This window comes from Malaya genurostris, chromosome 1 (assembly GCF_030247185.1).
Source record: "Malaya genurostris strain Urasoe2022 chromosome 1, Malgen_1.1, whole genome shotgun sequence".
NCBI classification, from domain to species: Eukaryota; Metazoa; Arthropoda; class Insecta; order Diptera; family Culicidae; genus Malaya; species Malaya genurostris.
In genome coordinates, this window is record NC_080570.1 from 70148091 (window position 1) to 70173158 (window position 25068).

The 25068-nt window shown below is 36.7% G+C and overlaps 1 protein-coding gene across 2 annotated transcripts in view; it reads right to left on the bottom strand.

The window, feature by feature from the left end:
• Positions 1-25068, bottom strand: part of LOC131440377 (uncharacterized) — a 465330-nt gene that overhangs the window by 189019 nt on the left and 251243 nt on the right. For both annotated transcript variants that reach the window (XM_058611634.1, XM_058611633.1), the window contains exons 3-4: positions 9327-9541; positions 6617-6752 (exon numbers count right to left, since the gene is read on the bottom strand). In XM_058611634.1, the coding sequence (XP_058467617.1) occupies positions 6617-6752; positions 9327-9541 (351 nt within the window). The remainder of the gene's footprint in view (positions 1-6616; positions 6753-9326; positions 9542-25068) is intronic.

Sequence of the window (25068 nt, forward strand, 5' to 3'; positions counted from 1 at the left end):
CGATCAGACCGACCCGACAATCGTTTTTTCCCTCTTCGGATTTGACCGAGCTGCCGACGCGTGCATGTATTGGTAGGTCGGAACCGACCAACGATTGAGATCGTTGGCAAAGATGTTTCCTCTCCAACTTTTTGCACCGTATAGATACGCTCTCATTGATCGACCATCAGATCTGATCGGCCTAGTGCGAATAGACCTTTATGAATTTTCTGTGTTATACTTTATTTGTAGACAAGTCAAAAATATAAAAAAATAATCAGCACTAAAGTTTTGAGCGAAAATTTTATACCGTATCGGAGAATTAGGAACTACGTTTGAACATTTCTAGGGCCAGGTTTCATATTGCGTTATTTTCATTTCACCACACATTTTCGACTTTCTCATATAAAAAGGCTATGCAAACACTGTGAAAACCAACTTTTGAACCGAGGCCCGAAGGGACTCAATTCGTCGAGTACGCAAACAGTCTGTGTGTGTGTGTAACAAAAATGTGCACTCAAGTTTTTCAGAGATGGCGGGACCGATTTTCACCAACTTAGCTTCAAATGAAAGGATTTTTGGTCTCATCAATTGCTATTGAATTTTACCCAGATCGGACTTCTGGTTCGGGAGTAACGGAGTAAAATACGCAAAAAATTAAGAAAAAGTGTACTCGATTTTCCCAGAGATCGCTTAACCGATTTTCTTCAACTTAGATTCAAATAAAAAACCTTGTATTTCCACAGGTTGTCATTGAATTCTATCTAGGTCCGACTTCCGGAGATCCGGAGTTACGGAGTAAAATGTGTAAAATGAACTACAAATGTGCACTTGATTTTCTCAGAGACGCGCGCAGAGCTTTGCACGTTTTTCATGGAAAATGAACGAATTTCATATAACCTATTCCGTTGTATGTTGACGATTTGGAAATATCTAACGAAATACAAATAATCTCACAATCGGAACTCTCTGCATTTTCCCAGAAACAGCTAAGTCGATTTTCGTAACTGCACCAATTTATAGGTGGAGATTTTTTATTACCAATTAACTCTACATGTTAATGAACTGGAACATCTAGACATCGAACGCCCGATGTTGCAAATTCGTCGAAAAGGCAGTTTCGAGCGAAGTCCCAACTGATTTCTCAAGCAAGCTGAGTATTTCTAGCAGAACTGTGGACTTAGAAGTATATGATGACTTAAAATTGTGCGATAAGCAAATTAAGTCCGCCTGACAAGCAAGCAGTTGATGAAGTTTGGTTATAGAGTACAGGATGATGAAACTTACACAAGATTTCCAAGTTTTAAAAAAGTTTTTTGAACACGAGTATTCTACGGGATTTTCGAATACTTTGAACTCACGAAGTTTACGAAGATATATCCCGTGTGGCGAGCCATCTACGCCCAATAGTGAGGCAAGCAGACAAGATGCAATTCTTCTGTGTGAGGAAAGTTTCCAAAGAGGCAGTACAAAACTTAATCAAACGAAGAGCATTTGCTAAAAATTAGTAAATTTTTTCCATACACTATACGAATTTAATTGTACGAACCTACACTCCTTACACCTTACACTCATACTTGTTTGACCTATTTTTGATCATAACATAACATCAAAACATTTAGATTTTTAAATGCACACTTTTATTATCTTTCTTCAGGCGTCAGAACAAATTAGCTCAAGTGACTCGTTCTACTAGTTATTTGCAGATTTTCAGCTTGCCGTGGCTTCTCAACATTTTCCTGATGGGAATGGAAGGAAAAAAAGAACATGAAAGGGAATTGTGGAGTGGGTAAGGTAAGGAAACTGCACAAAATAAAATGCAACAAATCATTCTGCATCCTCCAGAGGATGTTGAACGATCTGCACGTGCCAAATTGCACTGAAAAAAAAAAGAATATCAATCAATTTTAGCTCGCCATACACAGATTCAACCATGTTATGGAGAACCAAAAACCCGGATACGTAATTGCGTCAATGTGGAACAGTTTCGTTTCAGATTACATGAAGCACCGTAATCGCACACTGAATAGTAGCCATGTGATAAATGAGTTTGCAATGTTCAGTCGCTCTGACCAGAATACTGCAATGATGCTTGGAAAACGCATTTTGATATTCTCAGATTCAAATCTGGTAAAAATGCTTTTGTTTGAGAGCAGAGGGAGAGAGAAAGAGTTCACAAGCTGCGCCAGTGGCTGGTATGTTTGGATGCAGCACACGAACGAATCTTGTCCTTTATCCAACTATTTGATAATGGTAAAGCTGGTTCAGGACCAAAAAAATCATTCATTGCACCAGTTATAGTCAACTCATCTGCCCATTCATTCATTTTTAATAATACCAAAAATTGCCGGGTTCCCATAAGAAGTGTCAACATTTATAATACTGATGTCTTCGATTTAAGTTCGACATGTGATCACTAGATTCGGCCGTGAATCATTCGAACTGAGAGCCTTTAAAGCTGCCTGATAAATTCTTTTACCACAGATGCTCTGTTGAAGTGCTGATTGTACTCCAGAGTACAGTATCTACCAAGCGAATTAGACTGCTCTAGTCTCATTTAATGACAGTAGACACCAGCATCAGCACGACTGCATTATTTAAGCTCCTGCAGCCATTTAGTCATCGGCACGGAAAAACATCTTGACTTGGAAGTTTTTATTTTTGTGGCCTTTTACGACATGGAACAGGAAACCAGTGGATTAATTCTTGGTTGAAAATAATTCTGCCGGATTCCACATTGATTATCTATCTTACGAATCTCACGAGAATCAAATGATTCGCTATTCACACCATATTTGCAACTAATATGTTGGTTTGATCCTGGACGGGATTTGGAAATGGTTTCTTGAAAATTTTTCTACATTTCTATTTCAACTGGTCATGAATGCATTTGCCTTGAGTCTTTAGCAAATAGATTTATTTAAATGTGAATGTCCACTTTTGAGAATAACTTGTTGACCATTTAGATATGCAAGCGAAGACTGGTTTTAACATTTGATCGATTGTTTAATCATGTAAAAAATAGAAATCGATTATTCGAGTAAAACATAGGGTAACAGAGGTATTTTGGCCCACTTTAAGATTGATTTTATTTGGGCTCACTTTGAAAAAATATCCACCAAATACTGTAATATCTTTGAAAACCCCTTCCGCAATAGATAATTTATTGTGATTAGCTTCAAATTGATGCAACATGGGTTACTTAATATCGATAAAACCGATAAAGTTTGTTAGCTGGGTCAAAATATATGAAGTGGTCAAAATACCTCTGTTACCCTCTATCACTAAAGGTGAAATTTGAATACGAGAAGTCATGTGCTTAACAGATCGGCTGAAAAGTTCGTATCGTTTCTATGAGAGGGCGCCACTAGAATTAAATCCATACCATTTTCAGGTAGTACCAACCTTCAAAAGTTACGTGTATAAATTTGACAGCTGTCTGATTATTAGTTTGTGAGATATTGCATTTTGAGTGAAGCTACTTTTGTTATTGTGAAAAAATGGAAAAAAAGGAATTTCGTGTGTTGATGAAACACTACTTTTTGATGAAAAAAAGTGCCGCCGATACCAAAAAATGGCTTGATGAGTGTTATCCAGACTCTGCACCGGGCGAAGCAACAATTCGTAAGTGGTTTGCAAAATTTCGTACTGGTCATATGAGCACCGAAGACGATGAACGCAGTGGACGTCCAAAAGAGGCTGTTACCGATGAAAACGTGAAAAAATTCCACAAAATGATTTTCAATGACCGTAAAGTGAAGTTGATCGAGATAGCTGACACCCTAAAGATATCAAAGGAACGTGTTGGACATATTATTCACGAATATTTGGATATGAGAAAGCTTTGTGCAAAATAGGTGCCGCGTGAGCTCACAACCGATCAAAAACAACAACGAATTGATGATTGGAGCTGTTATATTGAAATAAAACCGATTTTTTTCGTCAATATAAAGGGTGATTTTTTAAGAGCTTGAGAACTTTTTTAAACAATAAAACGCATAAAATTTGCAAAATCTCATCGGTTCTTTATTTTAAACGTTAGATTGGTACATGACATTTACTTTTTGAAGATAATTTCATTTAAATGTTGACCGCGGCTGCGTCTTAGGTGGTCCATTCGGAAAATCCGCTTTTTTATCGACAAATTTTGTTCAGCGATGAGGCTCATTTCTGGTTGAATGGCTACGTAAATAAGCAAAATTGCCGCATTTGGAGTGAAGAGCAACCAGAAGCCGTTCAAGAACTGCCCATGCATCCCGAAAAATGCACTGTTTGGTGTGGTTTGTACGCTGGTGGAATCATTGGACCGTATTTTTTCAAAGATGCTGTTGGACACAACGTTACAGTGGATGGCGATCGCTATCGTTCGATGCTAACAAACTTTTTGTTGCCAAAAATGGAAGAACTGAACTTGGTAGACATGTGGTTTCAACAAGATGGCGCTACATGCCACACAGCTCGCGATTCTATGGCCATTTTGAGGGAAAACTTCGGAGAACAATTCATCTCAAGAAATGGACCGGTAAGTTGGCCACCAAGATCATGCGATTTGACGCCTTTAGACTATTTTTTGTGGGGCTACGTCAAGTCTAAAGTCTACAGAAATAAGCCAGTAACTATTCCAGCTTTGGAAGACAACATTTCCGAAGAAATTCGGGCTATTCCGGCCGAAATGCTCGAAAAAGTTGCCCAAAATTGGACTTTCCGAATGGACCACCTAAGACGCAGCCGCGGTCAACATTTAAATGAAATTATCTTCAAAAAGTAAATGTCATGTACCAATCTAACGTTTAAAATAAAGAACCGATGAGATTTTGCAAATTTTATGCGTTTTATTGTTTAAAAAAGTTCTCAAGCTCTTAAAAAATCACCCTTTATAACAATGGACGAAACATGGCTCCATCACTTCACTCCGGAGTCCAATCGACAGTCAGCTGAGTGGACTGCACGCGATGAACCGAACCCAAAGCGTGGAAAGGCTCAACAATCGGCCGGTAAGGTTATGGCGTCTGTATTTTGGGATTCGCGTGGTATAATTTTCATCGACTACCTTGAAAAGGGAAAAACCATCAACAGTGACTATTATATAGCGTTATAAGAGCGTTTGAAGGACGAAATTTCAAAAAAACGACCTCATTTGAAGAAGAAAAAAGTTTTGTTTCATCAAGACAATGCACCGTGTCACAAGTCGATGAAAACCATGCTGAAATTGAACGAATTGGGCTTCGAATTGCTCCCTCATCCACCGTATTCTCCAGATTTTACCCCCAGTGACTTTTTCCTGTTCTCAGACTTCAAGAGAATGCTCGCTGGTAAAAATTTAGAAGCAATGAGGAGGTAATTGCTGAAACTGAGGCCTATTTTGAGGCAAAGGACAAATCGTACTACAAAAATGGAATCGAAAAGTTGGAAGATCGCTATAATCGCTGTATCGCCTCTGATGGCAATTATGTTGAATAATAAAAACGAATTTTGTCAAAAAATGTATGTTTCTATTAAACGATACGAACTTTTCAGCCGAACTGTTATATTCACTTCTTTGTTCTTAAGTACTATGGCTCTTTAGTTATCATATCTTATCTTATTTTATAACCCTTCATTATTTTAATATCTTTAAAAATTGAAAACCTTTTCCAATCTTCCTAGTGGTGGGATTACTCATATTTTCATAAATTTTACTAAGGAATTCTTTAAAAAACTTTTCATTGAGTTTTGGATAAAATTCATATTCAAACCTTTCGCCATCTGTAGCAGCTCTAGCATTGTGGCGTTCCTATTCTGATAATCTATAGCTAGAAAAGTCAACGTAACCGTCCCGACCGTATTACCCCAAAACGAGATACGCTGGTTCTACTGGTTGAACATCTTAACTAGAAAAGTTTTTCCCATTCGCCGCCCCCAGAGTAGTCAACCGTGCAGGATTACACGCTTCTAATCCTTTTTCGATACCGTACTATATGCTTTTTATTTTTATGCTCCTGTTCGGTTAGATCCAATCATACACCCAATGTCTCCATCTCTTTCCATCGTCCCGGTGGACATACGTATTCGATATCGAAGCGCATAATCAAATCAGCAAGCTTGCTTTCATCGCTTCAATCGAAAAGTAGGAAAAACACAGATCCGGAGGCGCTGATTCTTCGAGTCCTCTGCGCTAGAACGGTTTTATTTTTCTTTTCCCTCTGAGCCCATGTTGTCCTACTACGAAGCACGATGTTATTATTTTCATTTTTATCTCAAATTTTATTATTATTGTTCGGTTACATCGTTTCCAGTTTCTTCGCTCGGGAAGGATTGTATTTTTAGAGGAGCGATTATTGACAAAATGGCCGCAGGGCTCCTGGGAGAGAGTCGATGGGCCATCAAGAATATGATTTCTTCACTAACACAGTGTAGTTAAGTTCACTGGAGAAATGTGCCAGGACGCTCGTATGTTTAAATGATTATCAACATCGTTCGATTTGGGACAAGTTATTCAACAAAAGAGAGGCACCATGTGCTCAGTGTAGGGGAGTAAACGTTGCTATTTCCAGCATCTTTGGTTTGGGATATTCGCTAGGATGAGGCTTCCCACACTTACCGAAATCATGCTCTTATGGTACGAACCGATAGTATTATAAATGTATGTGAAACTTACCAACCACTTGCATCTGAATGTGTCCGGTCGCCGTCGAAAACGATGGTGCATCCGCGGTTACTTCGCAGGAAAAGTTTCCAGACAATCCGAAACCGACGTTTCGGATCACTACTTGGCTGGCGTTTGACAACGAAAGCTAGAAGAAAACCAAACGAAACACAGAAGTTAGGAAGTTGCTTCATTCGAATTCTGCTTCGGAAAGTGACTGACATACAATCGGCGGAAAATATAGCATCACTTTCGGTTCGGAAAAAAACAAAAAAGAAGCCAACAACACAAAACGCTAACAGAGGGAAACTTTGCTCTAAAGTTTCCTGTGAACATACGCTCAACAATGGCAAACCCCGAAAAAGAAACCTTTTCCGAACAATGGTCTTAAGATATACAGCAATATAGCAGCTTTGAAAACTTTTACAATTGTACAAGCATGAAAATCCGAGCCAATGCCAGAACTGGGTGGTAAAAGCTTTGGGGTTTTCTCTTATTCAGAAAATAAAACACAGCGTCGAAAGATCAGAAGGGAGTGTAAAAAACAGCTCGTTAGAAAACAAATAGCAACAGTCACGATATTTCATCGCAAAATATGACTCCACGTCGTGTGTTGCCGTTTTTAAATCCTCTGTCGTAGAGAGTGGTGGGATCGGGGAAAAAATCGAGGAGAAACGCCGTTATAAGGCGCCATATTATGTTTATAGCAGGATCATTTTCCCTATTGACTCACAAATGTGTCTTCCATTTGTGTCAATTGTTTCATTTTTGTCATAAACGTGATTTTAGCTAGAACGATTCCAAGCCATTGAAGTAATGCTAGGATGAATCATATCATTTTGATTTGAGATAGGCCCAGCCTATGTCAGCTACAAACATCGTTCCACCATCGTTGATACTTGGCGTCGTCCTCGAAGACCGAAAGGAAGTATTTTCTCTTAAGATGTGAACCATTTCGCAAGTGATTTTAGGTTTTAATTAAAATTTATCATATCGAGAGTTATTTTTAACGAGTTATTAGGTATCACTAAAACTGCAATCCAATTCAGAATATGGAAAGATGTTTGGATTTAATCGCATTGAAAATAAAATACTAACTTCGATAGATTTAATATTCACACTTTATGTTGAAATGTTTACTTTGGCAGAAGTAATTTTGATAGAACATCTGAAACTAGCCCTTTTTTGGGAGATTTCAGTGTCAAAAAATAACTATCCAACTGTCAAAACCATGTTACCTAGCTTCAGGGTTATTTTTGAAAAAACTCACAACGTCTTTCGTCTTTCGTCTTTCGTCTTTCGTCTTTCGTCTTTCGTCTTTCGTCTTTCGTCTTTCGTCTTTCGTCTTTCGTCTTTCGTCTTTCGTCTTTCGTCTTTCGTCTTTCGTCTTTCGTCTTTCGTCTTTCGTCTTTCGTCTTTCGTCTTTCGTCTTTCGTCTTTCGTCTTTCGTCTTTCGTCTTTCGTCTTTCGTCTTTCGTCTTTCGTCTTTCGTCTTTCGTCTTTCGTCTTTCGTCTTTCGTCTTTCGTCTTTCGTCTTTCGTCTTTCGTCTTTCGTCTTTCGTCTTTCGTCTTTCGTCTTTCGTCTTTCGTCTTTCGTCTTTCGTCTTTCGTCTTTCGTCTTTCGTCTTTCGTCTTTCGTCTTTCGTCTTTCGTCTTTCGTCTTTCGTCTTTCGTCTTTCGTCTTTCGTCTTTCGTCTTTCGTCTTTCGTCTTTCGTCTTTCGTCTTTCGTCTTTCGTCTTTCGTCTTTCGTCTTTCGTCTTTCGTCTTTCGTCTTCTGTCTTCTATCTTCTGTCTTCTGTCTTCTGTCTTCTGTCTTCTGTCTTCTGTCTTCTGTCTTCTGTCTTCTGTCTTCTGTCTTCTGTCTTCTGTCTTCTGTCTTCTGTCTTCTGTCTTCTGTCTTCTGTCTTCTGTCTTCTGTCTTCTGTCTTCTGTCTTCTGTCTTCTGTCTTCTGTCTTCTGTCTTCTGTCTTCTGTCTTCTGTCTTCTGTCTTCTGTCTTCTGTCTTCTGTCTTCTGTCTTCTGTCTTCTGTCTTCTGTCTTCTGTCTTCTGTCTTCTGTCTTCTGTCTTCTGTCTTCTGTCTTCTGTCTTCTGTCTTCTGTCTTCTGTCTTCTGTCCCTGTCATCTGTTCTCTGACTAGAGAGAAGGAACTAGCCATGAAATGGTTTCAAGAATTTTTTGCGAAAAGTTTTGAAGAAGAATGGTCAAAAACCAACACACCCAATTCTCAAACGTGTTTTCTATAAATACTTTTAACATATTTTTCTCCACTTAAAATGATTAGATAAATAATTTATTTTGGAAACATAACTGATCCGACAACTAAAATTAACCTCTTAAGAGATGCTTAATTCCACGAACTGCTTATATAATATTCGTTAATTACTGCTGAAGTACGGGCTATTTTTGCGTTCAGAAGAAGAACTCCCAGAAGAAATCAAATAATGAACTCTAAGTAATTCTATACATTTTTTTCCAAGACGCCCCTGGTGAAAGCTGAACAAATCTTCAAGTGCTGCTTTGTCCGCAGTAGTGCATTTAATTTTCCCTGTTTTTCCTGTTTCTTTCTTTTCGCGGTATTATACTTATTCCACAAGAAGACAGACTGAATCAACCAATCTGCTTCGACGTTTGCCTCTTATCTGCTTTAATATTTTTAATTGCAATAAACAATGAGGGCACTGTACATGAACGAGGAAAGGTATAAAAAATATCCCACTTACGTCGACGTTAATTCCCGGAAAGGCAAACGTCTTCTTCTCCGGATGTTCGCTGGGCGAAAATCGATAGAACTCTCGCTGGCCCCGATAGTATTTAACCGAGTACAGTGGCGAATCGTCCAAATCAAACAGGCATCGAAGGGTGGCATGCTGACTTCGCCGCACGGCCGGGGGGTCCACCACCAGGTGCACGGATCGCATCGCTTGCGCGCCATAATCTGTAATTGGAACGGAAAACGAAACATTTGTGGTAAGTCGATATCTTCGGATGTAACAACAGAATATCAGTATTAATTTCCTAATGTATTAATAGAAGCTTATTCCTGGAAAAGAGCTTAACATACAAACACAATCGAATAGCGGGCCGATTTCTATTCCTATCTGAATAAGTTCCTAACAAAGGAAGGCTGTAAGCGAGCCAGACAAATCATTCATTCAAATCATTCGAACAACGCTAACAGTAAAAGAATCAGGCGTGGATTGACAATTGATTTTGCGAAGCCTTTTCAAGCAGCTGAATAACTTTGTGCTGTAATGTGGCGTGACAATTATACTGATTGAGTCTGCTTGGAACGACAATTCGCATCTTGTTTCGCTGTGCCAAATCCAACAGCAAGTGGGTTCTTACAGGGTTCTCGCTGGCAGTCACACGTGATAAAATATAAAAAAAAATACATTTAAGCTAGCTGGAAAAAGGCTTATTATATCCGTAATTGGTTTCGGCTATAAGGATTCGTAAGTAGGGAGAGAAAACGAATGAGAGGGCTGATCAAATTTGTCAAATAGATGTTCATAGTCGTCAACTCGACGTTGTTATAAATCAGCATTCAAAAAGGTTTTCAAAACACACTAAATCGATTCGTTCAATATCATTTGCAGCTCGATAGTTAGGAGATAATTGGAAGGTTTAAGAGTTACAGCTTTGTATGCGAGAGGCTTTGTCCCGTCGAGCCTATTTGGCTTCGGTTATGTGTTTGCGCCACATCAATTATCTAAAATGCATAAAAACAAATACTTATTTTTGGAAAATAGCCTGAATTCGCTGTTTTTCAATTAATAATATGATGTATTCGAAATTAACCTTCCGGCGAAATTACCCCATTCGGGGAAATAGTATTCGGCGAAACGTCTATCGGAGAAATGACTTTCGGTGAAAAGACTCTACCTGGCCTTATTTTAAGCAATAAGAGCCATAGATCCAAAAAGGAACACGTCGAACGGTATAAACAAAACAATACAGAGGTGAGAATTGCTTGCTAGACAGCAACCAAAACAAAGGTCTACCAGTCGATGTCGTAGAACTTAATATAAAGAAGAAGGAAAAAACAACGCCATTTAGTCATTTCGCCGAAAGTGACATTTTTCCGGAAGGGTTACTTTTAATCAGCGTGATGTAATGATGCCTCTCTCATCATCAACTAGTATAACCTACAGAGTAAAGCAGTTCTCAGATCGATAAGACCATTTCTGAGAAAACGAAGTTAGTTCCACTATTGCAGGTACTTCCGAAACAGGAGTCCGGAAACCGGTACAATCGAAGTCGGTTCGAGAAAAGTGAATGGGATCCATTTCCGAGTCTATAGTCACGATATCCGGTCGTTATTCGAAAATCGGGAATCAGAAAAACCGACATCAATTTGTTTGGCCGTCTACTGACAATGACTATCGGATGGATTAGTTTTGAGGTAAGTTTAGAAATTAGTTAACGTGTTTTACTTAACGCTTTTAGTAACGGTATAAAAATTTTAATAAACTTCACCCTGTAATTCCGCAACCGGTTGTCCGGAATTGGTATCGGCTGAAATTCAGGAATTCAATATGGGACCACGAGACTTTTCATTTGAACTTATATTCATTTCTTTCGGAATCGAAAACCGGGAATCAGGATAGCCAGAACCGGTTTATTTTATTTGTCCACTGATAATTACTACCGATTGGAATAGTCACGCGGTTAGGCTAGAATTCTATTTATGTTTTTTTGTTTCACCACTTTAAGTGACTGTATTAATTTTCAACAGACTTCACCCTATAATTCCGGAATCGGAAGTCTGCCACGCCATCTCTGAGCAAAGTGATGAAATAAAATGAAATTGTAATTTTTATACTAATCACCTTGTAATTCCGGAACCGGAAGTTGAATCGAAATGAAATTCAGGAACTTTGTATAAGACATTTATACCTTTCATTTGAATCTAAATTTGTGAGCATCGGTTCAGCTATCTCTGAGAAAAGTTAGTGCACCTACTTTCCTTTTTTTTTGCACATATCATCCTGTAATTCCAGAACCGGAAGTTGGATTCGAATAAAATTCAGGAACTTTATACGGGGTTACAAGGCCTTCCATTTGAATCTAAGTTATGGAAAATCAGTTGAACCATCTCTGAGAAAAGTGAGTACAAAAAAATGTTACATACATACATACATACACACACATACACACATACAGGCATTTTGCGTACTCGAGGAACTGAGTCAAATGGAATATGACACTCGGTCCAGTGAGAAAGGCAAAAAGTTTTGAAAATTTCTGTATTTATGCCGTTTGTTTTTAGATTCTCCTTAAGAACATTGAGTTTAATTTGTTATAAATAATCGTGAGTATTAATAACAATAATTAAGTGTATAAAAAGTGTATGTCACCGCTTTAATTTCTAAGCATTTTGTAAAAATAACTAAAATTTGAAATTTTTTAGTGTTTGTCATTTATTTTTAAATGTTTTTGAATATAAAAAAAACTGCTAGTTTAGTCCTATTTGTAGCTGGTTTTATTAGCAATCCAATGATGTATGAAAACATGTAGGTCATCGCTTTGAATTCAGAGATATTTACGACCATTGTAAAAAATCCCATCTTTTTTGTGGTCTTCTGTTTACAGTTTTCTCTATAACTTTAAGTAGACAACTTTTCACATTTCTGGAACCGGAAGTTGGATACATATAAAATTCCGGAACTTTGTTTGGAGCCATGAGACCTTTAATTTGAATCTAAGTTTATGAAACTTGGTTTAACAATTTCCGAAATAAGCTAGTGACATTATTTTCACATTTTTAATGCATTATTTTTACATTTTTGGTGCATAACACGCTGTAATTCCGAAACCGGATGTCGGATCCAAACGAAATTCAGGAATTTTGTATGGAACTATAAGACCTTTGATTTGAGTCTAATTTTGTGAAAATCGGTTCAGCCATTTCTGAGAAAAGTGAGTGAGTTTAATTTCCCCTTTTTGGTGCATATCACCCTGTAATTCCGGAACCGGAAGTCGGATCCAAGTGAAATTCCGGAACTTTATATGGGACCGTGAAACCTTTCATTTGAATCTAAGTTTGTGAAAATCGATTTAGCCATCTCTAAGAAAAGTAAGTGAAATTATTTACCCGTTTTTAAAGCATTATTTCACATTTTTGGGGCATATCACCCTGTAATTCCAGAACCGGAAGTCGGATCCAAATGAAATTCAGGAACTTTGCATGGAACCATAAGACCTTTCATTTGAATCTTAGTTTGTGAAAATCGGTTCAGTCATCTCTGAGAAAAGTGAGTGACAATATTTGTCACACATACACATACACACACACAGACATTTACTCAGCTCAGCTGAAAATATTCAGTGTGTGTAGGGTGGTTGATAAGTGGATCAACCGCCACTACTCTTTAATATTTGTAATGATAATAAAAACAATCGCAAAGCATGTTATAAAGCTGAATTGAAAATATTAGCCATGCCATTTAGCTTGAATAACGTACGCAGAAGTAACAGGAGCACAGAATACCGCTATGCCAATTCAAACGCGCCTAGTGTGTGCGGGACATGCCGCCAATGCTGCGCTCCTTTTACTTCTATGCATCAAATTCATGCTAAATAGCGTTTTATTGGGTTTAATCTAAATAGTGCAGTTTACTCATCAAGCTGGAATTAAAACAGTCTTTCGTCGCTATAATCATAGTTTGGAATGTGGTATAAATATGTTTGTTCATATTAATCACCCTACATGCATCGAAATTATTACAATCATTATTAGTCAGTTGCGAATTTATTCAGCAGAGATTTTTTTTATTAATGAAAACATAATCTAAACTCCTAAACATCTTGCACAAATCACTTCGGTGTCGAACTGAAGCGTAGTGGAAATTTAGCATCGATGTATCATCGGAGACTATTCTCCCTTTCGACTATCTCTTTAGCGATATTTCTTTGGGTAAAAATTCATCATCAAGTTTCGCTGACACAAAAAATCACTTGTGAACTTCGAGGTGCAGAGTTTTGTGGATGTTTGTTTCTTGAATGAAAATATCGGAAGTTAGTTTTCTCAGTCACTAAGTTTTGTTTTGAAAATTTCTTGAACTGATTTTTTCCGAGTGATAATAAATTTAAATTTTTCTGATCACGCTTTTAATATATCAAAATATTGATTAAAAAACAAAAAAAAATTATTTTTTTCTAGGTCTCCTAGATAATTGATGTGGTGCAGCCACATAACCGAAGCCAAGGTGATAATGTGATGTATTTCGGCAAGTGATCCGTTCGGAGAAATGGCCCTTTCGGTAGAATCGTTGAGCGCAGATTCCCAAATACATAACTATTAATAATAATTTCCGAACTCGCAAATAATTTACCATTCAAGTAAATAGTCCCATATTTGGGATGGGACTGTGAGGGATTGAAGCAGAAAGGTTTAAGTGTTCAAGTGTGAAGCGATATGTATATCTGTATCTTTCCATAGAACGCGATTCAATTTTGTCCAGATTCGACTTCCTGGAATAAAAGAATGTTGAGTGTTAAAACTATTAATTTCAAGAGTGCGAGGAGCAATACCGTAAACTTTTCTTTTAAAAATTTATTTAATGAACAACTTCGACTATACCTGTTCCGGACGCACTGCACGGAGAACCCTCCGATCATAAAATTGCGATATCGCAGTTTTTGATTTTTGCGATAGTTGATTCAACTAATTTCTCTTTGACTCAACCAATATGGTTTTTGATTTGCGTATATTCAAGTAGTTGAAAAATGTGTTGTTTTTGTTAATGCTGTCAAATGCCAGAAACAGCTGAAAGCAAAACAATAATCGCAATGGAAAATCAACATTTTTTTTATTTGAAATCTGTTTGCGTCGCTTCAAAATGTCAATGAAAACAACATCGATGGTTAAAACGTTTGGGAAAATTGTGTTCATTCGATTTGAAGAAATTTATGATTCCATGACAAGTGTTTATCAGTTTCAGTTGAAAAAGGTTTGGTGATAAATTAGAAAACGTTTACTGATTTGGTGTTACAAAATTGTACAAAAATCAAAATCACTCATAGATCAGATCAGTTGTGATTTCGTAACGATGATTTATTCCTTGGTTAAGATCACTTGAAATCAGGAGTGATCAGCATAATGTGGATATGTGGTTTTCCCAGCCCTGTTAATAACTAATGATATTACTTGTCAATATAAAATACTATTTATATTGAAACAACGATACTTATTTCAAATAGATCATGACATATATCAGTAAGTATATTTTGATTATTATCGCAAATCAATAACCTTGTTCGAGTTGATTCAACTAATTGCAATGTCGAAAACAACTAAAACTGATTTGGTTTTCAACTAACAGAATTTTGTTTCAATAACAACACCAGTTATTTCAACTAATATATTTGTTGAAATTGAAAGGTTTGTGTCTCACTAATTGACAGCATTTTTTTTTTTCAACCAATCAAATTAATTGTTTCAACCATCGTTTCTACTAATCGAAAAACAAAAATGACAGTTTCGTTAAAACAACAATCGATTAGTTGTACCAAATTTTAACCAATCAAATTCAGAAAATCAACTAATATTTTGATTGAAATGGGATCGCGGGTGTTCCGTGTGGAAAAGTGAAAAAACTTCGAAATGGAACTCAAATCGATTTCTTAGACACTGCTAAACAGTTTCGAAAAAGTGTCTGATTTCGGAAAGGGCCAAGGCTAATCTTCGCTATTACCGCGACAAACTCACAATGCCGACATGCAGTCATCAGTCAGCTAAAACTATTCTTCCTTGCATTACAAAACAGCAAATTCTGTAAATCGCCAAACCGCTAAGCTCTTTCCCGAAAATATCCCGCATTACTTTTCGTGTAAACTCACCGGCCGTTAAGTAGCAGTGTTTATGGTTATGGACTTCGAAATTCTCAAGGAAGCAATTTTTTCCACACTGGCTGGCCTATTGCATCGGGTTCTGGTCTGCCGGACGACAGTTCGTTTTCCCCTTTTTGTTAAACAGCCTGAATGCCATTTATTCCAGTGAAAAACCAGCCGTTCGCCTCAAGTTATACTCTTTTTCAAGTTTGTTATGATGGCATTTCTAATCCACTTCCAGCAATAATATAGCGATTTTATTTTTACGACTCGGTGGCCTATTTTTTGTTGCACGACAAAAAAGTGGACCAACAGCATATCAAACGTGACAGCGAAAATCACTTTGCAGCTTTGGTCTTTGCTTGCGGACTCGCGAACTGTTGCCGGAAAAAAGTACTTATGCTCTCGGGTAGACATATCTATTTCGCAAACAGACCGACATTTTCAAAGAATGAAACCGGAAAACGAACAAAAAGACCTTTTATGAAAAATTACATTTTGGGCAACTTTGTCATCGCATTAGGCACTGATCGGATTTAGGAAGAGCACATTGATGTTGTTCCCCATTTGGCTCATCCACAACATTTCAAAACCATTAAAATGAATGATGACATCTTAATGCTATAAAATTTTTCACTTCTTTATTTCCACGTGGAGGATCTTTTTATTTCCACTGCTTTCGATTTCCTTTGCCGTATGAATATAGAGCTTTTATTTGTCATGAATATTCTTTCGTATGTCGTTCATAAAAAATACGTGCAGTACTCAATGCGCTTTCACTTGCTCGCCCATTCCACTACTGCTGCCCGCACACCGCCCTTTCTCCGGCCCCACAATGTAGACAACCGGATTTTAGGATCATTTTTTCATATTTTTTGTTGCTACTAAACCCATTTCATAAATTGAATTCCGTGCCAGACTCTCATACGTAAACGGGGCAAAGGTGCTTTCGGAAAATGGAACACAATCATGAAGTTGTTATCTTGTTGTGCCATCAGTACTTCACCATCTAGGAAAGTTCAGTAATAACCAACATTACGTTATGTTTGCAGAGCGGTTCAACTGCGTGTAACATGCCTATCGCAAACATTAAATTAAAGTCAACACAAGCTAATGCTAGAATCGAGCAGTTTGGGCAAGCAGTTCCTGGTCGAGTTAAGTTTCTGTGTAAGTTTGAACTAGCGGAATAAAAATAAATGCAATGAAATCTAGGATGATGTTAAGTGAGAAATGAATGAATCAAATTGTTGCATGTTTTTTTTTTGTTGTGACTTTTTTATTTATTTATTTATTTATTTTTTATTTATTTGGAGCAGGAAAAAGCCAAATGGAGCTGAAATATCTATCTCTCACTCCAGCAGGCATAAAACCTCCTCATCGTTTATATCAACAGATTACAACATTCCAACTAACTCTATAGTAATTAGATGACACTAACTTACTTTACTATGGGCAGTGTCATACCAAGGAAATTTGGCGATCGGGGCAATTTACCGCCTCCATCATCGTTGGTTTAGTGAGAAAAAAAAACAAAGCTGAACTCCATCTCCGGAATGCAAAAATAGAAGGTCCCAAGGATTGGTTTGCGGCCCCCAAAAAAAAAAGTTGCGCCCGTGGCGAGTGCCCCCATCAACGCTTCCCTTCTAGATATGCCACTGACTATGGGGCACCTTTTCAAATTTTATCCTCTGATAGAGTGATAAGTTTTTGATCGTGAATGCCTCTTTTTGTATCTAGGATGTATGGAAATGTGATCATCAATTTATGATAACATTTTCAATTGTATGACATAATCACAAATAATTCCAAATTAAAGTTTTCTGGAATGTTTGGTTCCAACGAGTATCAAAGAAGACCGACGGATTCGATGTAGTAAGCGAAATTTCATTTCTGCGTTACCTACTAGGTTATTTGATTCGTTCTGTAGGCAAGGTCTATTGAGACGCATGAGATGGCCTCGCTGGAGTTCGAGAAAAATGCCCTGAACAATGCACTATGGTCCGAAACGGGAAATTAGCGTGACAAAAATATTTTCACTATTAAATATTAGTGTTTTGTAGTTGATATCTTCACAAAAGTTGTTTGTAATCAAATGGCGCTCCTTTTGATGAAAAAAGCTAATAGGGTGGTCCTTATTTAGATTGAAATCTGAAATCTATCTTTCTTAATTGAACTCAAAAATGATTTTGTTGTACAATAAAGTTGTAGGAAATTTTATTGCAAGCAACTTTGCTCAAAAAAGCACCTCTCTAGCTCTTCATTTGATCGAGTTACATCAATTTTCCCGAGTAAAAGTAGGGTGGCTCCTGAAAAATCACTTTTTTTGTTCTAACTTTTTTATGAAACGTTCCACCGAAAAGTTGTCTTTAGAATAATTGTTGAACTAATCATTGCACACAATTTTGCTCAACAAAGCTTTTTCATATGAGCTACCAGTAAAGAGTTATGATTGTTTTCTCATCAAAAACTAGTCATGCTTCAAATATCAATATTCATTAGATACCAGATCGATAAAAATGTATCCTATGCGGTTCCTGAAAGGTCATAATATAAGTAAAAATTCAAGAGAAAATTGGAAGGGTGTTATTTTTTTAACTTATTTGAATTAGTTTTGAAAATACCTTTCAAAGCTCAAAAACATTGCATAACTCTTAAACGCCTTAACGTATCAACATACTTTTTTCAGCAAAATAATAGTATCAAATTAGTTCTACAAATGTTCCATACATTGTTCTTTCGAGAAATGAGACACACAAAAACTACAGCCGAAAATAGATTTTATGTAAGTCAAAGCACTTTCTGAAACCCAAGAAAATCATTAGTTTGTTAAAATGAGTAGAATGTATTTATTCGAACCAAAACTCATTGTGCGTCGTTTTCCGGCTTTTACAGACTATTCGGTACACAAGTGGATGAGAAAGAAGGGCGAGTAGCATAGGCGTCTTGGCACGATGTGAATAAAAATATTTGCAGTTTACTAACTTGCACCAGTTTGTTGGAATGGTTCTCGTGATCATGAAAATTTCTGTTCATAAATTTATCATGGCCAACTAGTTCGGAATAACCACACGGAACGACCGAAATCAGCATTTTCGCGAAAAATTTAGTTGATTTGCTGATTTTAGTTAGTTATTTTTTGAGACAACTAAAAAATTCTTACTTTTGCTAATTTAGATTTTTTATTCTCATTCCCTTAATAATAATAAAATATTTGTTGAAATGACTATTTTTTTTAGTTGAATTCACAAATTAAACGTGCTGTCATTTCTTAGCTAAGGCACATTTCATTTCCATTCAACTAATTTTTAAGTTGAATCAAAGAAATAAAATGTTGTTTTCAACCAATATGAATGGTTGAATTGGCTTCTGCAATCTGCAGCTATATGGCGCCCTGTCACCGAAACGGTAACATCGTAATGACTACTAGCCACTAGATGGCACACTACTGCCGAAAAAATTTCAGACGCGGTTGTCTTTTCCATATTGGCAGATATAAATACGATGTTGTATTGGAGAAAAAGACATAAACGAAACATAAACATCTTTTTGAATTTTTTTCTTCTAAATCACTGTTTTCTTCATTCTCACTGAAAACTTTGAGCACTCGGAAAACAAAAACCGAATACAAGTAGTACACCGGACGGCGCAGCTCGGAAGGTTTGAAGATACAAAAAAACTTCATCACAATTAGAGTGAAACATTCGAAATTCACTTCACTGTTCCACGTGAAAACATTATTACGCACAATCGCTTCAAGTTCGCACAAATTCTGAATAAATACGATTTCCACTAACAGTTTATGACATTTTTACATACCGGTTTAGAAATTTAAATAAAGATATATCGAACACATGCGAAAAACATCAAACCAATTTTCAAGCAGTTTCAATAAGACTGTCCTTTCTAGCTTTTTAATGGATTGTTTTGCTTTGACACTTCTCATGAGTTTTTGGCTAATAAACTTGTTAATAATAACCATTTCAGTTTTGTTTTCTTTGTGCTGTCCTTAGTAATGATGGTGATAGATAAATAGAAACAAATTTTCTGATTTTAATAACAAAATTAGTTGTCAATGAGAATTTCGTGTTGGATTGAAATATTGCTGGTTTGTGTCCAGGATATTCGCCAACTAAACACATTCTCTAAAAATAAGAGTTTTTTCAGCAAAGTAAATTCTCAATTTTAACTAATTTTATAGTTAATTTGGAAATTTTGTTGTTAAAATCAACTAATTCAAAAACAGTAATACGAATTAAGCGCAGAGCTAATTTCGGTCGTTCCGTGCATATTACACAGTATCTCTAATCCTAATTTGCTCAAACTCAATTGAAGAAGTTATATTAATAATAAATGAATCAAAATTGTTCTGCAATCTATTTTCGGCTGTAGTTTTTGTGTGTCTCATTTCTCGAAAGAACAATGTATGGAACATTTGTATGAAAACTATAATAGTGATAGATAAGATCTATATTGCAGAGGTATATTTTTCATATTTATCTTATGAAATTATGATTTTGGTGATTTTTGATGCATCATAAGATTTACCTTATGATTTTCACTACTCAATTTGCTTGAGTGCTCTTCAAAATTTACTCTCTGAGAAAGTGATAAATTTTTAATCGTAGATACCTTTTTTACACGTCATCTATCTTCGATGACTGATCAGCAATTTGTGATAGAATTTTGAGTACTATGATTACTTCAAATAACTCCAAACTAGCGTTTTCTAAAATGCTTGATATTTAAAGAAAGTAAAAATTTCATGCTTTATACATTCTAACCAGCGTAGTTGACTCGTTCAGTTCAGACCAGAATGCAAGTCCTGAATCCGATTCTAGAGTGAATTCCGAAACTGAATTGCTCAGTTCTGAAGTTCAGTTTCAGAATCCACGATCAGTTTTTTTTTTTGTTTCTTTCCAGAATCCAGATTTTCAGAACTTGGTTCTAAGACGGGATTTCGGAAACGAAATCTGAATTCGAGATCAGGAGCTTGATTCTAGGCTTGGACTTTAGAGCTAAATTTTTGTAATGAATTCTGGACTTGAATCTGAAATGAGGCTCAGATCAGAACTCAGTTCCGAAATTCCCATCCAGAATTCAGGCTCACAATTCTGAAGCCAAAGCTCTAGATCTTCAGACCCAAATGCAGGATCAGAACTCAGATCCAAGATTAAGTTGTATTTCTTGAATTCAGTTCTAAAGTACAGGTTCCGAATTCTAGACCATGATGCAGGTCTAGAATTTGATTCTAAAATTCGGCTCCACATTTCTAGAAGTGTAACTAAATTCAAGATCTAAAATCTGAAGATTTTCAAACCGGATCTGGATTCTAGCACCGAGTTTTCGATCTGAATTCTGATTCCGAATTTGAAAACTGAACCTTGGTTGGGAATTCTGTAATTAAATTTCAACTGCGGATCAGAATCCAGGTCCAGAATTCAATGCCGAATCAGCATCCTGGTCTTAAATTTCTGTTTTAAAACACACGTTCAATGATCAATTGATTTCAAAATCAGAACTTTGATCTAGAATTAAGTTTCCGAGTTCAGGTACAGAATTCAGTTCCTGAATCTAGCATCGAAATTGAGTTTCAGAATTCAGTTCAATCATATGGCTCAAAAATTCGGTTCCAGAATTGATATTCTTTACCATCAAAGAAACTGAAAGATCTATCCCATCCGCCATCTGGTTATACCTCTGACGTCACCCGCTCACCTTTTTTTTGCACATATCACTCTGTAATTCAAGAACCAGAAGTCGGATTCGAATGAAATTCAGGAACTTGGCGTGGGATTATCTTTCGTTTGAATCTGAGTTTACGAAAATCGGTTCAGTCAGCACCGAGAAAAATGAGTGAAAAAAATGTTACATGCATAAATACACGCACACATACACACATACAGACATTTTACGTACTCGACGAACTGAGGTTTTAACAGTGATTGCATAACCTTTTTATAAGAGAAAGGCAAAAAAATAAGTTTTGCATTTAATGCTTTATACGCTCAAATAACCAACGATAATCGTACCATGATTCTGGTTATTATTTTAGATAGTTTCGTAGTTCATTTTCCCAAGTTCATTTGAACGTTTGTAAAACATATACATTTACACAGTTAAAAGAGCAGCATATTTAGTTTCTCTCTAACTAAATTCACTGTTTGTCGAGCATACAAAGTTTGTTATATTGGACAAGTTCAATAGTTATTACTCGTAACAACTGAAGAACTGAACTGCACAAACATAGTTCAGGTGCACTTTTTCAATAACATTTTTTATGGATTGTTTATTGCTATATAAATTAATTTGATTTGTTAAGATTTAAGTCGGGTAATTACTTTTCATCTCTATTATATACATGATTTTCTTATTACCATTAGGACATCATTTGTTTCAGCAATTCTATAATGGTTCACCAATAACATACTTATGTGATGTCCAAACGCTGCTATTCGTCCATGATAACCTACATAACTCCACAGTTCACCATAATCTACAGTTCCCAACTATATCCCATTCTCGAACAACACGCCGTAGTAACAATTTGTTTCGTGTTCGAGCAGTTACAAGCCTTGGTCAAAGACGGATCCTTTTTGTTGGTCCAACTAAATATAATGCACTTCCACCTGATATTCAAGGAGTAAACAACCGTGCCACATTAGCGGCTAGACTAAGGTCCACAGACTGAACGAAATATTTAGCTAATGTAGATTTTGGTTTTATAATGTATTTATCGTCAACAGTATTTTATATTAATAACTAATTTCTTAATATATTTGTACTTTCTTTCCAACATAGCGTAGTAATTAAATTTTGGAATGAAAAGGAAATCTTTTTCACTCTGACTCCACTTTATGTTAATAATAAATTGCAGATCAAAGCATGAATAAACAAAATCATAAATTTGTATTTCTAGTATTATTATTGCCAGTATATATTTGTTTCTTGTTTTCCGCTGAGACTAGTTGCGTCCACTACCAGAGGGCTCCAAATTGAAGCTTTTTGGTGTGGAGGAGTATGGGAAGCAAAAAAACTTCTGTTATTTTCTCGATGGTTAACTTATTTTTAATGTACTAGGAGAGAAATAGAATGTACTAACGTACTAACTAATGCAAAGAGCCAAACGATTCAATTGATAATTGCATCGTTTTATACAGGATTTTGCTTTAAGTTCGATGTCCAGCCAGCGACTGGCACCAATAAATAAGGTGACAAGTGATTATTAATACTACTCAGTGCTTGAGCGGAAAAATAGGTATAAAGCGAGAAGACTAGTGTTTGATGGACAGAGAAGATGTTTGAATATATGGTATCGATCGGATGACGGCCAGGGTGTATACCGTGTTCGATGTACGTCCTAGCATGTCTGACTGGCGTTTTAGAGTGTCTATAACAAGGTTCAGAGTGGCGAAATGGTAGGAAGGAGTAAGTGAAAAAGTCGTTCGAAATGCAATCAGGAATTTCGGTGAGGATAACACCTTTGAGGATAAACCGAAAACGTATACTGAAGGCGTTCGAACAAAAGAAGGAGATTTCAGTTCGGGATGTGGCCAAAAAAGTGGCCACTTCGAAGTCAAATGTTCTTCGTGCTAAAGAACGTTTGAATCTTCGAACCTATAAGAAGCAGAAACAATCAAAACGTAGTCCGAAACAAGAAGCATCGATCTGGCCGAGGGTTCGAAAGCTGTACAATACGATTCTTGCTGGAAATTTGAACTGCATAATCATGTACGACGAAAACTACGTAAAACTCGATTACAAATCCTTGTCGGGACCACGATATTATACGGTGCGAGAAGGGCAAGCGTTAAACCAGTCCGAGGCATCGATCGAAGTCGAAAAATTTGATAAGAAAGCTATGGTCTGGCAAGCAATTTGTAGCTGCGGTAAGATTTCGAAACCCTTCATCACCACTGCTTCGATGAACAGCGAAATATACATCAAGGAATGTTTACAAAATCGACTTCTACCCATGATTCGAAGCCACAAGGATCCTGTTGTCTTATGGCCAGATCATGTTTCTTGCCACTACTCGAAATCAACGGTAGAATGGTAAACTACCAAAAATTGATACCAAACATTTTAGAAAAGTTTAATTTTGGACTATTTGAGATTATGTCACACAACTGAAAATTTTATCATAAAATTGTGATCATATTTCCGATGGCATGCAGCAAAAATTATGTTGATACGTTAGATTCAACAAGAGATATTCACGATCAAAAACTTATCACTCTCTCAGGGAGTAAATTTTGAAAAGGCGTTCCAAAGTGAAGTAAGTAAGTAATATTGTTGACATGAAAATTATTATTGACATGAAATTTCCACTTTAGACCACTTTCATTCGAGTTAAAAGTAACAGAAGGTTTACAGTTTTCCATTTTTTGTCGAATATACCCTTAATGATTACTATTCACATTATTCTCACACATTCAGCACTGCTTGTGGGTGCTTACTCGATTGGCTGTGAAGTATGACAAATCGGTCCGTCACTGGAAATAACATTATCAGTATTTTCTCCGCCTATTGACGACAGTGTATTTGATGCCATAAAACTCACGAGGCCACAACAATAAAATTAATTACAACCATAAAGCAGGCTACGGTAATTAGATTATCCTAAGTAGTTCTTTTTTCTCCTGGTTGCCTCATTACCATTTTATTACATCAAGCTGTAGCACAATTTTCCCGACGGGATTTCCATTCCCCTGCGTCGGCCGAGTGAGGGAGAGATAGCACCCATTTGATTTCTTTCATCGATCTCAGTCTAATGATCCCATTTTCGATGGTCCTAAAGGATAATGTTTGGCTTAGCCATTTTTCGTATCGAAGTAATTTAAGGTTCGATAATGACAATCGAAAACATTAGGAAACCCGAAAATGGCACTACTTTCAAATGTCGGTTAGGGAAAATCTGGTCAGTTTGCAAAATGCTGGCTATACTGAGATCCAACTGAAAAATTTATTCATGCTGTGACGCAATGGATTTGGCCGACTCCAGTGGACAGCCAATTACATTAGCATCCCTTTTATTGGCACTAATAAACGTGATTTGCGTTTCCGACACGGGACTAATTAAATTAATTGAAAAGCCAAAACATCCCCAAGAGGCGGAACATTTTTCGGTGTTTTTTTCTCATCCCTAGCGTGAGGAACCGCTCCCTGTTCGTGTGGAAAAAATGACACGTTTCGGACACAGAATTGGTGGTAGATGATGGGCGTTGCATGAATAATTCAGTTTTTTTAAGGATAGGTATGTTGGATGAGTACAATTTGTCACTGTTCGCTGGAGCGACTACAATTGCAAATGCAAAAACAACACAATTCCGGGTCGGTGCGGATCCCGCCCTGGCCATCCATAGGTAAGCAAAGGTGTGGTTGTCAATGCGGTTAATGTAATTGAAAAGTTGATATGATCAAGCTGTCACGAACCGTGCGAAAATGGGACCTGATATGCAAAACGAGGTTTCATTTACTATTAATATTCTAATTCAAGTACTCTTTCAGCGTGCTACAAATCTCCACAGAAATCGCGGAAATGAATTGGCTTTTAGCATTGTTGGCACTGATTATCTCGATGTCCATTTGTAACGAGACCCAACAACAAATTTGATGAACGAATTAAATAGA